Raw genomic sequence first — 18,931 nt, 5'->3', positions numbered from 1 at the left:
ACAGCAGATAGCAATTTGCTACATAAATTCACCCCAATGGCTATTAGCTCATTTTAAAATAGTCAAGACTTCTAGATTAGAAGGGTTCTTTTCTGCATTAATACCAAGTTAATCACATCTACATAACCTTTTATTCACCCTTCTCCAAACCCTCCATGAATAACTTCTGCAAGGCCTGACCTTAATGTAATAAGGTGTGTGTGCGAGTGGGAGGGGGGGAGTTTAAAGGGGGGAGTAGGAGTTTTAAAATATGCATTTTTAACACAATCCCCTTAAACCATATGGTTCTACAGGTCCTATCCTGATATTTATTTCAGGGATTTTATATGAGTGTGTGATTGGTCAATGGGCTTTACACTTGTTTTTTTTTTTTTTTTAAACTCTTACTTTATACCAAACATTCTCAATAAAAACCAGAGTATCAATATATTACAAATCTGCATATTAAGAGTATTTACCAACTAATGGGTAAGTTACCTGACAAGTCCAGGTACCAGTTTCAATACTACCACTTTGGAGATTTGGAGGAGCAACCAAAAAATTACACAAATAATTAAAACTGAATTAACCCTGAGAAATTAATGAGGGGTTTGGTTGGGAACCACATCCACCGAAACAAAGAATGAGCTCGACTAGGGGCACAGAGGCAAGCAGCCCCTAAAAACGCACTGGCTAAAGAGTGGCTGCAGTTGCCAGCCTATCCAGCACTGGGGCCCTGGGCTGCTCCTTGATCCCCACTCTCTTTAGTCTTCCCTCTGCTACCTCTTGTCATTTTGGTAGTGGCAGCGGGAAACTTGGAAGCCACCCATACCACCTGCTTCGAACCACTCCAGGACTTGGAACACCACCCACACGGAGCCCCGATGCTGGAGAAGGAAGGAGAGTGTGGGAATTCACATGGGACTCACGCTGCCTGAGTGGTGAGCACGAGGGTACACAAGCTGGATATTTTATTTGTGCCCCGAAATAATATGAAATGACTTCGGGGAAAACATGAGATCTGCTCTAAAAATGTAAAGCAGACGAGTGTCCTCTTGGCTCTTCCAGGATATATTCGGAGGAGAGACACCAGTGGCACCATCAGTGTGAGGGCAGCTGGCTGCTGGGCCTGATGCAGGCGAACCTCTGTGGAGCACGGGGGCTGCTGCTCATCCGACCTAAGTCTCCTTGTCTAATTTTGGCTAAATCAGTAAACCGCTAAGTTTCTTTGGGCTTCACAATTACTCAAGCTTAATGGGATCATTACTATTTTGGTAGTACTTGTGTGGTTTGGGGTTTTGTTTTTTTGGAGGGCTGGGGGGACCGCCAGCCAGGATCCTCATGAGATGGATATCAATATCCTGAGAGTTGCAGGATCACCTTGGGGAAGACAACCTCATGACAGATTCACAGGTAGGCTCATTCCCTCTTTTCTTTGGTCACATGCCACAGTGGAAAGGCCAGGGAATCTGTGGCCAGGCTCCTCCATCTACTGTGTGACACTAAGTTGCCAGCTACTCTGAGCCCACACATTCTGATATTTTTCATTTGCAAGCCACAATACAAACATTATGACTGTTTGCCCTTCTTCCTTAGAATTCATTCTGTCAGAGGCAGATCCAAGCAGGGGATGGACAGCCCGGGGTAAGTGAGTATTTATTTTGCTTGGCTTTCCATTCAGTGTGTATGTATCATGTGCCACTGTGCTAAGGTCACTTGGCCAACTTTCATTCCCATCGATCCACTGACCCACACTTGCTTCCATTCTTCCCAGATGGAGCCAGCTCCTCCCCTGTTTCTGCGTGTAAGCGCTTCTAAGCTGCAGAGGACGGCTGGCAGTGGCTGGAGAGGTACTGGAGCCCTGGACCCCGCTCCTCTTCACTTTGACAGCAGCAAAGTACCTTGTTCTTTTAAATACTGAAATGCCACTGAGATACCATTAAACCCAAAGGCTTCTGATTGTTAAGAAAGATAAAGTTTAAAAAAAAAAAAAAGAAAGAAAGATAAAGTTTGAAAATTACTGGGATAGTGGAAAAAATATAATCTCATTGAACCCAGACCAGTGACTTACTAAATACGTGATTTAGGGCAAACTCTTTAAATTGTCTACATGCCAGTCATTCATCTACAGTATAGGGTTATGGGCTAGACTAACTAAGCAGCACATGAGGAAGGGTATCTGGGAGACAGCCTCTCACACAGGAGCAAAGTAAAAGGTAGTCACAGTTACCTGCCTCTTCACTGTCCTCTACCTACTGAGCCTCATAAAACTCATCTGCACCCACAAACTCTTGGTCTGGAATGGTCTCACTGCAGCTGAGGATCCAGTGAGGACTCTGGGCTTCTGTATCACTGTGCAGCCAGTAGTGCCACCTGTACTCCTCCATCCATAGAGCGGCCACCTTGGCAAAGCATCATGAGCCCACTCAGGCTGAAAGCAGCCCATTTAGCATCCAGATGCTCCAAAGATAATTCATCCCAAATCATGATGCTGGCATCCCCATGAAGCACGCCCTGGAGATCCTGTAGAGCAGTGGTGCCTTGATACCCTCAAGTGTGCAGCTGGATGACCCCACCCCGACCCGCTGTTCTGGACACATCTTGGAGTACCTGCTGGAGACTGAAGATCATTCTTTGCACAGAGAATACTTGTGCCTTGAGAACCACCCCTGAGGTAGATAACTGTCTGTCCTCTTGATGGGATGGGAACCTGATGTGTGCCTCTCTCGTGGGGGAGGAAAGTAGCAGGATCTATAAATCCATAATAATTGGGGCACCTGGCTCAGTCAGTTAAGCATCTACCTTTGGCTCAGGTCATGATCCTGGAGTCCTGGGATTGAGCCCAACATCAGACTCCCTGCTCAGTAGGAGTCTGCTTCTCCCTCTCCTCTGCTCCTCCCCCCATTCATGCTCTCTCTCTCAATAAATAAAATCTTAAAAAAAAAAAACCTGTAATGATAGACATCTAATCCAGATGCATAGCAGCATATATATCCAAGTACATGTGCAACTCAGGAATGAGAAAGGACAGATGAGTAACAGGAAGAGGGAGAGGGGGTGAGGAAGAAAGGGTGAGAGATAAAGAGAAAACCAGGGAGACATATGCAGAGAGAATCAGGCAGAAACGTGGGAGAAAGAGACAGAGAAAAGGGCAAGACAGAGATAGCTGGTGAGACAGAGACACAGAGAAAAGAAAGAGAAAGAAATGAGAGGCAGATGAGAAAGGCAGGGACTCAGATAGAGCGGTGCACAGAGAAACACAGGTACCAAAAGACAAATGACAGGGACCAGGAGAAAGAAGAAAAGAAGAGACGATGTAACAATGAAGCCAGATGGCAACAGGGACACTGACTCACAGATGCGCCCCAGCGGTGTCCAGGGGGACATGACAGGTGGATAAGGTGAGGCTGTCTTGGCCCATCATCCTTTTTTTTCTCAGAGCTGCTTTAAACATCGTCAACACTTGCTGGGGAAGCTATTCCAGCCCATTTCTCCTGCATCTACCAACTCTTTATATTTGGGGAGCAGTAGCTCTCTGGGCCCCCTTGTCTCCATATTCCGCCCCCAGGGAGCCCTATGAAGAGTAAGCCCCTGGGTGCCAGCACAGGAGGTGTGCTGTCCTGGAGTATAGGTCCAATGGCGCTCTCCCTCTGTGGCTTGTATGAAGGCTTTCTCTGGCATCAGGCAAGTAGTAGCTGCTCAAGGAATATTTGCTAATAATGGTGTCCCTCTGGTGATATGTAAAAGGGCTCCTAATGATAGATTTCATTAGCATTAATTTAATTCAATTCCACTGAACTATGTTGAGGTTTGCTGCGCTGAAGCACAGTGTTGCTATGGTATCTGATTTACTTCACAGTATGAAGCACATACTGTGGGATATTCTAGATAAATGTTACTTAGCTTCCACCCTGGTGTATGAGCATTCTAGTCGAGGCTGCACTGTCTTTCTCTTTAGAAAGCCCATTCTCCAAAGGAAGCTCCTACAAGGATTTGAGTCATCACGGTCTCTTTCAACAATGCTTGCTATGTTTCTATCTGATTAAAATAGTGGCCTGCTGACTAGCAGGGATGACTATGAAAAAATGGGCTTTCTCTGACAAAATTAAAGATACTCAAGATACATGAATTAGCTCAATATACTTTAGAGACATTCACTTCCCATCTGTGAATCTCTGAGACAATCAGTGTATTCTGTATTCTTTATATGGGGGTGATGCCCTAGGGCTGAAACCCCTCCTTGTTCCTGAGACAATTATGAATTCTGGAAGAGTCTACCTGCTAGATGCTGATGAGGAGGGGAGGTAGCAGTACCATCCCTGTGGAAAATTGGCATTTTTCTGTAGTGACCTGTTGTGCAAAAGTATTCAGAACCACAGAGTTAGGATTTCTCAAGCCTGCAAGGTATTTTATTTTGTGCTTCTCCGATAATAAGAAATGTGTTAATAAATGTTTCTACATGTGGCAGAGTTTGGCCTGAGATCCACTTTCACTGTAATGTGGTAATGGACCTGTTGGAGGGCAGACCTAAGGCTCGCACCCACTGCAAAATCCAATGGGTGTAATAAACAGAACAAGAGCCTCTCAGAGAAATGGCTGATTCCACAGCTGGGATGGGAGGGGGTGTGAAAGATCAATCTGGAATATCTTGTTATGCCAAAAATGTTTTAAGTGCTCAAAGAAACCCCAAAGTGATAGACACATTAAAAGGGTTTCTCTTTGCCTCACATACCAGAGACTGGGTGCTGGAGAAGACAGCAACTCAGAAATGCTAAAAGGAATGACAAAAGAAACCCCAACAAAGCTTGCTCTCTCCAGCCAGAGGCCCAGGAAAGGGGCAGCCCAGCAAGACAGAACACTTTTAGACAAGAACTGCTTTATTCCAGCCAATGACCACCACAAAACAAAAACAAACAAATAAAACTATGGCTACACCCCAACCACAGGAACAAAGACTAAGTGGGGAGCTTAAATATCCTCCCCAGCTGGGCAGTAACAAGTCACTGCACTTCACTCCATTTGGATGTGTCAGAAAAAGACAAGCAGGGAGCCAGCACTTTCATTCATGCCACCTGCATTGAGGAGCCCTCCATACCATCACCATCACCACCACAACCACTACCACCACCAACACCCCTGGTGTCAGTGCAATCACATGGGGAGACTGGATTTCCACCACCATGAGATAGTAATGAGGCACCCCTCTCCTCTCCCTCTGCCAGAGCTATGTCGGAGAGAGTCAGCTAAAACAGGAAGATTTAACTAAGACCCAGAACCACTTAACATAATCCCCTTGACTTCACGTTAATACCTGAATAATTTGTGATACCAACAACCAGGAAATAAAATCTCAAAGTGGAAAGAAAAAAGATGCTGAGATGATGGAGACGTCAGAACTATTTGAGAAGGAAGTTAAAGCTGCCATCCTAACAGTGCTTCAATGAGCACCTACAAACATGCTCGAAACTGATGTCAAGAGACTCAGTGAAAACACAGAAAGTCTCACCAAATAAAGAGAATATATTTTTAAAAGAACAAAATGGAAATTTAGAATATATATAATGTGTGGGTTCAACAGCAAAATGAAAGGGACAGATGAAAGAATCAATAAACTTGGAAATAAAACAATAGAAAATATCCAATATGAAAGCAAAGATAAAACCAGACAGAAGAAAATGAACAAAGCTTCAGAAATCTATGGAGCTATAACAAAAGAACTAATATTTTTGTCATTGGAGTTCTGGAAGGGAAGGAGAAGGGATAGGCTAAAAAAAAAAAAAAAAAAGAGTACTTGAATAAATAATAGCTGAAAATTTCTCAATTTGTCAAGAACCATAAACCTACAGATCCAAGAAGCTCAGTAATCCCAAAGAGGATAAACTTGAAGAAATCCACACCAAGAAACATCATAGTCTAACTTCTAAACACCAGTGACTAAAACACTACAAAATCTTGAAAATCACAAGAGGAAAATGTCACCTTCCCTATAGGAAAAAGACAAATCCAATAACAGCATATTTCTCATCAGAAGCCATGGAGGCCACAAGAAAGTGGCACTGGAGTTTTTAAATGCTGAAGGTAATGAACTGTCAACCAAGAATTTTATTACCAGTGAAAACAAGAGATGAAGAAGAAACCAAGATATTCTCAGATGAAGGAAAACTAAGAGATTCTGTTGCCATCACAACTACCCTAAAACAATGGCCACTGGAAGTTCTCTTAAAAAGAAAGAAAACAGGGATCCTTGGGTGGCGCAGCGGTTTGGCGCCTGCCTTTGGCCCAGGGCGCGATCCTGGAGACCCGGGATCGAATCCCACGTCAGGCTCCCGGTGCATGGAGCCTGCTTCTCCCTCTGCCTGTGTCTCTGTCTCTCTCTCTGTGTGTGTGACTATCATAAAAAAAAAGAGAAAGAAAGAAAGAAAGAAAGAAAGAAAGAAAGAAAGAAAGAAAGAAAGAAAGAAAGAAAGAAAGAAAGAAAGAAAGAAAGAAAGAAAGAAAACATAAAAAAGAGATCTTGGAATATCAGGAAGGAAAACGGAACTCTACAAGAAAAAGTTGTCATAAATACAACAGACTTTCCTTCTCTTGAGTTTTCTAAATGATGTTTGATGGTTGAAGCAAACATAATGCTCTGTAATGTGATTCTAAGAATATGTGGAAAATATTTAGGACAATTGTATTATAAACAGAAGGCGGCAAAGGAATGTAAACTGAGGTAGAATTTCTGTATGTCACTCAAACTGGAGATCTGACAACATCAGTAGACTGTGGTAAATTATGTATATATAATGCAATACCAAAGGCAATCATTAAAAAAGTGATACAAAGAGATACACTTAAAAGATACACTATAAGTCAAAATAAAATACTAAAAAATGTTCAGGTAACCTACAGAAAAATAGGAAAAATTAAAGAAAAAACCAGAGAATCAAAAACAACAAAAAATAATAAACTAGAAGAGGTAATTTCTAGCATATAATTATATTAAGTGTAAATTATCTAAAAACACAAATAAAGACTGACACTGACGGGGTGGATTTAAAAGTTTGACCCAATTCTATGCTGTCTACAGGTAACGAACTTCACACATAACAGTACAAAAGGTGAGAGTAAAAGAGGCAAAAATACATATCATGCTAACAACACTAACTGAAGAAAGCAGAAGTGGCTAGATTAGTATCAAACCACATTTCAGAACGTAGAAAATTAGCAGGGACATAGAGGTACATTATAAAATAATTTTCTTAAAAAAAGTAAATCCACCAAGAAGACATAGCAATCACCAGTATATGTAGACTAAACAATAGAGCTATAAAATATATGAAGAAAAAACTGTGAACAGTGAAAGAGGAATTCAGCAAATCTACAATAATAATTGAAGACATAAATACTCCTTTCTCAACAATCTCTAGAACAACTAGGCAGGAAATCAGTAAGGATACAGAAGAAATCAACAATACGATCAACCAATAGGATCTAAACAATATTTATAAAACACTCCACCCAACAGCAGAAGTTGGTTGCAGTGTCAATGGAACATATACCAAGAGGACCAGAGCCTGAGTCGTAAGAGAAATCTCAACAAATTTAAAAGAATGGAAATCATACAGTGTCCTCTGACCATAATGGAATCAAACTAGAAAGCAGAAACAGAAAATTAATAGGAAAATCTCTAAACACAGGTAATTAAATAAAAGGCTTCTAAATAATTCCTGGGTCATAGAGGAAGTCTTTAGGAGAAAAAAAATAAATTGAGCTAAAGGAAAATAAAAATACAACATATCAAAATTTGTGGGACACAGCTAAAGCAGTCCTGAGAGGAACATTTATAGCACTAAATACTTACATTTGCAAAGAAGACAACTCATTAAAAATCTAGGCTACCAAGTCTATAACCTAAAAAAGAAAAAAAAAAAGAAAAGAAAGAAACCCAAAGCAAGCAGAAGAAAGGAAATAATAACGGTAAGAGCAAAAATCAATACAGTTAAAAATAGAAAAATAATAGGGAAAAAATCAATGAATCCTGGTTCTTTAAAAAGATCAGTAAAGTTGACAAATCTGTATGACAGACAAATAATTAAATCAGAGAGAAGACGCAAATTACCAATATCAGGTCATAAAAGGGGAGATTTCGTTTCAGACATCAAAAGGATAATAAAGTGATACACTGAAGGACTCTATACATAAATCTGACCACTTAGAAGAAATGGACTAAATCCTTGAGAAGCACAAACTGTCACCACTCACAATTCAAAACAAATCACTCCAATATCCCTATAACCTTTAAGAAAATTGAATTCATAATTTTAAAATTCCCAAAAAAGAAATCTTAAAAAAAAAAAAAAAGCCCAGATGATTTTACTGGAGATTTCCACCAAATATTTGAAGAACTAACACCAGTTCTACCGAATCACTTCCAAAAAATAGAAAAGGATGGAATACTTTTCAATTCATTTCATGAAGCTAGTATCCGATACCAAAACCACACAAATGTTCAAAAAAATAAAGAAAATAAGAGATCAATATCCTGCGTGTATACAGAAGCAAAAATTCTTAACAAAATACAGCAAACAGAATTCAGCCATATATAAAGAGGTTATACCATCCAGAGAGGCAAAGCTGGTTCAATATTCAAAGTCAATCCAGACAATCCATTGTAGTAGAAAGGGAAAAAAAAAAAATCACATGATCATTGCAATTGATGTAGAAAATTACAAGTTGTTTATTTGACAAAATTCAGTTCCTATTTAAAATAAAAAAAATTTGGAATTGGGGATTTTCTCAACTGAATAAAGAACTTTTTACAAAACCTACAGGCAACATTGTACTTAACAGTGAAAGACTGAGTGAAGCTTCCCTCTGGCTGGAAACACACATGGAATGTCAGTTCTCACATTCAACACAGTGTTGGAGGTTCTAGCTGGAGCAATATGGCAAATAACGAAATTAGAGGCATACAGATTGGAAAGGGAGATTTTTGACGTGATTATCTAGAAAATCTAGTGAGTTCAGCTATAAGATTGACATGTAAAAATCAACATGTCTATATATTAGCAATGAACATGTGCACATCAAAATTTAAAACACAATACCATTTACCAAGACTCCAAAAAGGAAAATATTTAGGTGTAAATCTAACAAAACATGTGTGTACAGGACTTAGATGCTAAAGACTAAAAACACTGAAATCAAAGAATCTCTAATTATTATTAACACATACAGTGCTCACAGCATAGCAAAGATGCCAGTTCCCCTCTAATTGATGTATAGTTTTAATGCAACTCATATCAAAATCCCAAAAAGATTTTTTGTAGATATAGAAAAAATTACTCTAAAATTCATATGGAATGCCCAAAGAACTATAATTGCTAAAACAATTTTGAAAGAATAAAAGGGAATCAATCTACTCGATTCCAGAACTTACTTGTAAGTAAAGTAATACAATTAAACTGAGATGAATCTGTAGAGAATCATGCTGAATAAGAAAATCCAATCCCCAAAGACTACACACAACATGATTCCATTGTTACAACATTCTGAAATGACACAGTTAACGTACAGGTTACCAGGGATGTGGAACAAGTAGGGAAGGGAAGTGGTTGTGGCTAAACGCATGCAAACACTCACACATACCCCCATGAGGGACCCTTGTGGTGATGGAAATGTTCTGCGTCTTAGCCATATCAATGTCGTTATTCTGGCTGTGATATTATCCTATGATTTTGCAAGATACCATTGAGAGAAACTGCATAGAGGTTCACAAAATTTTTCTGTATTATTTCCTGCAACTGCATGTAAATCTACAATCATCTCAAAAACTTTTGTTTTGAAAAAAGGACACAAAAGTCAGCTTGAAGAAGTTCCTAATGGTAACCTGCGGGTAATTTGGGCACCAAAATAATAAACGTAAGAAATTATAAGTAATTGAAAAGAATAGAAATCTCTAAGTACATACTAGTGATAGATATATAGGTAGGTAAGTAGGTAGGTAGGTAGGTAGGTAGATGGATATGGATAGGCAGGTATACAAACAGATGAGGGAGAAGAATGGGCTTTTGCTTACAGCTGAAAGCAGAATGCCAGGGAAATCTTAAAAACAAAACAAAACAAGACAACCAAGCTTATAGATCCAGAGAACAGACTGGTGGTGGCTGAGGCAGGGGCTGGGAGCCAGGAAAATGGGTAAGGGAGTTCAAAGGACACAAACTTCCAGTTATAAAAAAATAAATCCTGGGAATGTAATGTGCAGCACAGTGAGTATAGTTAATAATATTGTAATTGCATATTTGAAAGATGCTAAAATGCTAAGAGTACATCTTAAAAGCTCTCATCACAAGAAAAAAAAATGTAACTATATATGGTGGTGGACGTTAACTAGACCTACAGTGATCATTTCCTGCAGTGCATTCAAACATGAAACATGTTGTATACCTGAAAGCTATACGTTATCGGTCAATTACACCTCAAAAAAAAAAAAAAAAGGCAGAATGCCAATTGGTAAATACAGAGAAGTGGTAAAGAAATCATTTTGCAACCATCATAATCTAGCTTGGCTTACAAAAGAATCATCCAAAGATGCTAAATTTGGAGTGGGGAGATTCTGATAAGGAATAAAAACTTTGCATAATCTTAAAGTGATTCTCCGTAGATTACTTATTCCTTAAATGAAAAGGATATTAACTGTACAAGAGAGAAATCAAGCAATTCCTGGAGTGGAAGATCAAAATTATCACCGAAAAGGGGCAGATGGGATAGTGTATGCCCAGATGTGATCCAGAAGGACACAACGTTACTTATTACTATTCTGACTTCAGATACACAACCTTAATGAGAAATAATCAGACCCAAAATGAAGAACATTCTTGTTTTTTAAAAGAGAGGGGTTATGTACTCTTCAAAAGTATTAGTGTCATAAAAGGGAAAAAGCTGAAGGTAAGAAGACCCAAGGAGTCATGACAATTAAATGTAACATGTGACCCTAAAATGGAATTGACTACAGGATGGGGAATCAATGCTATTGAAGACTGTATTGGGTCAAGTGACAAAACTGGGTACAGGTGGTCTATTTTTTTTTTTTAAGATTTTATTTATTTATTCACGAGAGACACGCAGAGAGAGAGGCAGAGACACAAGCAGAGGGAGAAGCAGGCTCCATTCAGGGAGCCTGACGTGTGACTCAATCCTGGGTCTCCAGGATTACACACCCTGGGCTGAAGGCAGCGCTAAACCACCAAGTCACTCGGGTTCCCCCTATTTAACTATAGAATCAATGCTAAATATCTTCAAGTTGATTACTATGGTTATATAAGAAAATGCCCTTATTTTCAGGAAACACATGCTGAAGTATTTGGGCATAAAAGAACAACAGTACTGTATATGGAACTTTCAAAAGGCTTTAAAACATTGAGATGGTGGGGCACCTGGGTGGCTCAGTGGGTGAGCATCTGCCTTTGGCTCAGGTCGTGATCCCAGGATTCTGGGATCGAGTTCTGCATCCTGGGATCGAATCCTGCGTAGGGCTCCCCGCAGGGAGCCTGCTTCTCCCTCTCCCTGTGTCTCTGCCTCTCTCTGTGCATCTCTCAGGAAAAAATAAATAAAATCTTTTTTAAAAATTGAGATGGTGGGATCCCTGGGTGGCGCAGCGGTTTGGCGCCTGCCTTTGGCCCAGGGCGCAATCCTGGAGACCCGGGATCGAATCCCACATCGGGCTCCCAGTGCATGGAGCCTGCTTCTCCCTCTGCCTGTGTCTCTGCCTCTTTCTCTCTCTCTCTGTGACTATCATAAATAAATAAAAATTAAAAAAAAATTAAAAAAAAATTGAGATGGTAATGATAAATGAAATTATAGGATATAAGGGTATTCTCTGTATGAGTCTTAAAAATTCCATTACTTTGAAATTACTTCAAATTTTTAAAAATTTAAGTTCTTTGGCTACTAGGTAATAACCTATCAAAAGGAACTAGGAAATGTGCATACCAACTTGGATTGGATAGGTTCCCAAAACGTACAATAATTAAGAGCATAGGCCCCTGAGTTAAGACATATCTGGGTTCAAATCTAACTTTGCCCCTATAAGCTGACCTGACCTCAAGAAGTCTCCATTTCTTCATCTGTAAAATGGGGAAAATAATGTTATCTCATAAAATCATTTTGAAAGTTAACTAGGTATTATGCTATATGTTGGCAAACTGAACTCCAATAAAAAAAATATACAATAAATAAAAAATAAATAATACAAAACAAATGAGTTCAGTACTGTAAACTATCACAATGCCTGGCATGGAGTCACCATTCCACAATGTCACTTGCTATTTCAATAGATTATCGGTGGTGGTACTTGGTTAGTACTTGTGATGATGGTAGTTGTTCCAATAGGCCCAGAGATAAAAAGATAACCAAATCATGGTTTCTGACCTCAAAGGACTTAAAAAATAGAGTTGAACCACAAACTAAAGTATGCAACATGAGTGCAAATAAGACATTAGTGGGGTGGAAACAAGCATATTTACGTCTTCAGGGGAGTAGATTGGGAAGGACTTTCCAGGGAAGAAGACAGTCAAGGTAAGCCATGAGGGTAGGTTAGTGTTTCACCAGGTGGACACAAGGGTGAGGTGAGGGCATGCCAAGGTTAGTCACCTACCAAGATGACCGGTGGGTGGGCCAAGTGCTCAGGGCCTGTGTGGGACAGAGGTAGCAGAGGGAAGTACAGATAGGGCTGGACCAAGCTGTGGAGGGTAAAGGATCTTGAATGCACCACCTGGTATGGAATGGGTTTCACAGCTTCCTGTGTCCAGTGGGAGAATCACTGGAGGTCCTGAGTGTGGGGCGACATGACTGGACTGTTGTCAAATAGAAATATACCACCTGGGCAGTCGCTCGAAAAATCAATCCAGTAATTATTCCTTTAAATGGAAACTCTTAAGAAAGCCAGGCAAATACTGCCTTCATGTCTCTTGTTTGCAGCACGTCCCACTCAAACGGTGATAATGAAAATAATCAACAATAGGTAAGACAGCTGATGCCATGGTGCGGGCACACACACACAAGACGCACATGCACACAGAGAAGAGGGTGGACATCTGGCAAGCCCTCTGGTAGCCCTCAGGGGAGCAGCCAAATGGATATGGGGGGAGCTAACTAGCATGGCAGTCCACACTAACTGCTGGAGAGGGTTGTGGAGGCCCCCTGCACACCAGGCATTAATCTCATAGTTACTGGCTCCCTGATTCCAAGGCCTGGGCCCTGGTGGCAGCAGGCAAACGGACAGCTTGTTGGAAGCATGCAAAGAACTGGGTATTTCCAACTTTTTAACAACCAATACACATGCTTGCCACCTGAGCAAGAGCCCTGACCCTCTTAGCCCAAGGCTTTTCTTTACCAGATGATCTATCTTCAGCTTGTTTTACCTCAGGCTGCCTCAGCAGGCACTTCCTCAGCAGAACATCTCGACCACAAAGCCTCCCCTGAACATAAAGCCTCCTGCCCCCACGAGGCCGTGCCATGTGCATCCTGTGCTGTACCATCCCCGGGCCCCACATGGCCTCCACACGGGACTGGCCCAACACACGGGGCTGCAGGTGTTGTACATGGCCATAGCATCCCCCTCTCTTGACCTTGTTAACTTGGGGGTAGGTAAGGGAAAAAAGTATGCAAGTTTGGATTCACTTTTTCAAGGGAACTATAACGGGCATGCGGCTCTGCTGGAGTTGGCATCTTACTTCATCTCACCAGTTTGGTAAGGCCCGAAGGAAAGAGGATGTGTTCTCACAGGACATCCTCCTTGAACTCTCAAAGTCACTAGACAGCATCTGAAGAAGTGGCTGACATCTGAAACACCAGCACACGAAACAGTTCCGTGTGGACGGGGAGAAGCGCTCCTCTGGCCGTCAGAAGGGCCTGCCTTTGTTTTGCCATCCCCCCCAAGCACCCCCCTCTGCTGTTACCTCGGAGGCAATGGACGTGAAGCTGCTGCTGAAGTGCACGTGCTTGCGGACCTCGCTGCCGTTGGCCGTCAGCAGCCAGTGCCCCAGGGCGCGGTCGTCACCTGCTGACAGGTTGCCGTGGCTCTGGTTGGGCAGGAGCTCGGCCAGGTCCCAGCGGTACGACGGCGTGGCCCCCACCAGCGCGATCAGGATGGCCTCGGTGGCCACATAGAGCTGAAGGAGCAAACACACAGAGCCATCGCCGCTGGAATCACAATCAGCAGGCTTGCGGGCCTCACGAGGCCAGTCTCGCGCCTTTTGTGTTTCTAGGAGCTACAGAAATGAGACGGGTCAGAAGCGAAGGAGAGAAACATGAAAAGGAAGCTTCCCAATCTACCACCGACAGAGTCATCAGTGACCTCACTTGTAAAGCACCCTAGGCTTTTTCGGGGCGGTGGAGGGAATTTTCTTCTACATTTGAGATACCTCTGATGCTCAGGAAACAGCACACAGCTGGTTCAACCCTGGAGAAGGTGTGTGGGGGGGGATACTACTGGCTCTGGTTTGGAAGACTGACATTCCAGCTATTTCCCCTCAACACTATACCCTCCTTTCAGGTAAGCAGGCACAAGAGCCCAAGAGTATCTTGGCTTTGACTTCACAATCTAAACAAAACCAACTGTGACATAAATGTCTCAGAAAACAGCATATATATAGAGAAAAAATATATATATACATACACACACATATATATACACACACATATATATATACATAGTAAAGGAATATATATAGAGTATATGCATATAGAGAAGAGAGTATATACAATGTATATATAGAGAGCATAAGAGTATACAGAGTATAAACAGAAAAAAACAGAGACAGCATATACACAGATAGACAGATTATATATATAAGGAGAGTGAGCACCAACGAAAATACTTTATTAAAGCAGGTAATCATAATATGTACTTGAGTAGATACTATTTTATTTTATTTTTAAAGATTTTATTTATTTATAAGAGACAGAGAGAGAGGCAGAGACACAGGCCGGGAGAGAGGCAGGCTCCATGCAGGGAGCCCGATGTGGGACTCGATCCTAGACCCTAGGATCCCTCCCTGCGACAAAGGCAGACGCTCAACCACTGAGCCATCCAGGCGTCCCGATTAGGTACTATTTTAAAAACAGTATACAACTTACAAAATGTAAAGAAATTCAAAATCCCAGTAATGGATACTCACTTTATAACCCTTAGCTCTACTTAATCATTGTTCAATCTAAACATTGTTGCACTCCCACAGCAAAAAAAAAAAAAAAAAAAAAAAAAAAAAAAAAAAAAAAAAAAAAAAAATCATTCACAAAATTTTATTAAGCACATATGCCACTTGCTTCTGATTGTTCTGGGCCTGATAGTGATTCACAATTGGGTTTATAAGCTGTTGCGCCCTCTGCAGCCTTTTTATGCCAGGAATTTCCATTTATATTAGTTCTCATTGTTGGATGATGATTTCAAGCTGCAGATGAATTAGGAAAACACAGAATTTGTCTGTTCCAGTGCAAATTATTTCACTAAATGAGATAATCTTATTTTTAGAAATTATCCCTATTAACCACAAACCTGGTATCTTAAAATACCTTTAAGCAGATAAGTGTTTCCAAAATACAAAGCTGTGATTTCTCCACAGCATACAGCAACAGCCCCACTGGATGGATGCGTTGACTGAGGAACAAAGAGTTGGCGACTTGCCAACAGCTTCAACAGTCCCCCCACCCCCCACTATTAATGAACCTAGAGCCTCTTCCACCACACTCCATAGGGGCATATTCAGTTGTAGGGTGAATAAGCTAAAACACCAAAGGCAAAATGATTTATCACAGGCAGATGACAGAATTACTGTCAAGGAAAGAGAAAAGAAGTCGTGACATTGTGTCAGAGCAGAAAGCTAATGTAAAACCCAAGGTTTGTGATTCTTGCATTCAGGGAAAGGCTGCGAGGATGTAAGGCAGCCCCCTATTTTGAGGCGAATGATGGTGGGCCTCTCGAGGGTCAGTCTGCGTGGGTGATTTATTGTAGAATACAAAGGAAATCATGTTTCTGGATTTATAATGCTTCCTGGCCTCCATTTGCATACTATCAAGGAAGTTTTAGAACACGAGGCAGTTTATAAAAATAAAAACCTTAATAATTACAAGCACAGATAGCACATTTAGCAGCCACTAGAATTGCAAAGCCGTTTGCATGGTTTTAGTAACTTCCCCTCCTTCTTACAATCTGCTGAACTTAACTGATGGGTAAAGAAGTGAAAAATTATGGGACAAGGGAATGCTGGAGATGAGGCAAAACACATGTTCAAAACACAGCCTTCAATCAGGCAAAACAAACTAGCTCTATTTTCTCTCTAAATATGCTATTTTCTGCTTTTGTTCCTACCATTCACTTCACCTGGAAAGCACTTTGCAGGGGCCAGCAGAGTCTCTGAACCTTTCCCTTCCTCCCAGATGCGACTCAGCAGCACTTCCTCCCACCCACCCTTCTCTCCAACCCTCCAGAAGCCCTCTCCTGCTTCTGCTCACCCCTCAAAAGCACCATCCTAGACTTTTCCTAGAGGCATATCCTTTCCTTTACTCCATTATATTTATGTGTTTGCTCATCTTATTTTTTCCTACTGGAACATTCTGTCCCTGAGGACAGGATCTTTGTATGATCCAGCCCTGGGCTTCCAAAGCAAACACTTCACCTTCTAGATACATGATAGCACACACTCAACAAGTGAATGAATGAAAAAATGACCAGGATGTAATGCTAATAACAACAGCAAACATTTCTTTAATGCTAGTTATGTGCCAGGCACTGTTCAAAGTACTTGCTGGAAATATGTTAACATATCATATTTTTATCTGGATTGTTCTAAGATAAGCAATAGTCTAGGGAAGAGAAGAAATGCTCAAAGGGTTCTCTGAGGTGTGTTTCTTCATGGAAAAATACCATTCTCAGCAATAGCTACAATGTGTAGAAAGTCGGTCTGAGGGACGTCTGAGTGGTTCAGTGGTTGGGCGTCTGCCTTTGGCTCATGGCATGAGCCCAGGGTCCTGGGATCAAGTTCCACATCAGCCTCCCCGCGTGGAACCTGCTTCTCCCTCTGCCTGTGTCTCTGCCTTTCTCTGTCTCCCATGAATAAATAAATAAAATCTTTAAAAAAAAAAAAAAGAAAGAAAGAAAGAAAGAAAGAAAGAAAGAAAGAAAGAAAGAAAGAAGGTCTGAAAATACATGCATCCCAATGTTTATAGCAGCATTATCTACATTAGCCAAACTATGGAAGCAGGCAGGTATCCACTGACTGACGAATGGATAAAGATGTGAGATACATACACACACAGACACACAATGGAGTATTACTTAGCCATAAAATAGGATGGACATGGACAGAGCCAGAAAGCATATGCTAAGCAAAATATGTCAGAGAAAGACAAATACCATACGACGTCATTTCCTATGTGGAATTTTTTTTTTTTTTTATGATAGGCACACAGTGAGAGAGAGAGAGAGAGAGAGAGAGAGAGAGAGAGGCAGAGACATAGGCAGAGGGAGAAGCAGGCTCCATGCACCGGGAGCCCAACGTGGGATTCGATCCCAGGTCTCCAGGATGGCGCCCTGGGCCAAAGGCAGGCGCTAAACTGCTGCGCCACCCAGGGATCCCCTCCTATGTGGAATTTAAGAAAGAAAACAAATGAGCAAAGAAAAAAAAAAAAGAGGGAGACAAACAAGAAACAGACTCAACTGCAGAGAACACAAGGACAGTCAACAGAGGGAAGGGCCGGGTGAAACAGATGATGGGGATTTCCAAGGGAACCTGCTGTGACGAGCACTGGGAGATGTAAAAAAAACAAAAAAAAGGGTTGAATCGCTGTATTGTACACCTGAAACTGATATAACACTGTACGTTAACTCTGGTGGAATTACAATTTTAAATTTAAAAATTAAAAAAAAGAAAGCAGTTCAGAAACAAAGAGGTGGTGCTGATCCATACTCGAATTCACAGAAGGGAGCAATGAAACCTGATCAGTATTATTCATAGCAACCTGTAGCCTCAGTGAGCACTTCGACCTTCTCATCTTCTCTGCCCTCCTTCCACCCCTCACAATGTTCCCAGGGCCCACCCCACCCTCATGCACACACACACACACACACACACACACACACACACACACGCTTTTCTCCCCAGAGTCCAAATACTCTCTCCATCATGTCTCTGCTATTACCAGTTACCACGCACACACTCACCCACATATTCTTGTCTAATGACCACATCCATCAGCTGATGGGCCTTAAAGCCACAATCAGAAACCACCACCCGCGCTCCTTCGGAGTGAGGCCAACAACATCGCAAAGAGACCATTATCTTCTTCAACACTAACTCCAGGAAAGAACAAGTGCCACAGATGGCTACATTTCCCCCCCCCTCAATATCATTATAATAAGAAAAGTGACAAAAATGCACTAGGGGACTGAAATTTTTGAAGTTGCAGAAAGTGAAGGTTTCAAAAATGATTTTATGTCAATGGCATTATAATGTAATGCTCCGGAAACCAAAAATGCCCCCCATAAATTATCTCATCACAATACCTTGTGCTGTGAAGTCATGGTAAGTATGATGCTGATGTTTTGAGTAGGAAAAATGGGCAACAGAACAATTAGGTGAATCATCCAAGGTCATGTAGAATAATAGCAAAACCAGGATGAGAATGGGAGTCACCAGACTTCAAGGCCAGAGATTCCCTCAGAGAAAGGAAAAAAAAAAAAATGGGAAAAATCAAAGATGACTTTATTGTCATTACTGTTGGGTCTTTTCTGCACCACTTCCGACTCAGTTATGTAATTGACTCAACCAGTAGCATTACATGAGCACAACAGGAACTACAGGACCAAGCGCCCAGTGCCCAGCACAAATTGGGTATTCAATAAATATTTGTTGGGTCACTTACCAATACCACTTTTTTAAAATTTAAAATATTTAGTTATTGGGGCACC

General features: G+C 41.3%; 1 protein-coding gene across 3 annotated transcripts in view; it reads right to left on the bottom strand.

Annotated features, from left to right (window-relative positions):
* SLC22A15 (solute carrier family 22 member 15) overlaps positions 1-18,931 on the bottom strand; it is an 81,075-nt gene that overhangs the window by 49,470 nt on the left and 12,674 nt on the right. For all 3 annotated transcript variants that reach the window (XM_055312255.1, XM_055312256.1, XM_055312257.1), the window contains exon 2: positions 13,923-14,135. In XM_055312255.1, the coding sequence (XP_055168230.1) occupies positions 13,923-14,135 (213 nt within the window). The remainder of the gene's footprint in view (positions 1-13,922; positions 14,136-18,931) is intronic.

Source organism: Nyctereutes procyonoides, unplaced genomic scaffold (genome assembly GCF_905146905.1).
Source record: "Nyctereutes procyonoides isolate TBG_1078 unplaced genomic scaffold, NYPRO_anot_genome, whole genome shotgun sequence".
Lineage (NCBI taxonomy): Eukaryota > Metazoa > Chordata > Mammalia > Carnivora > Canidae > Nyctereutes > Nyctereutes procyonoides.
This window is presented reverse-complemented; position numbering and strand designations above follow the sequence as displayed.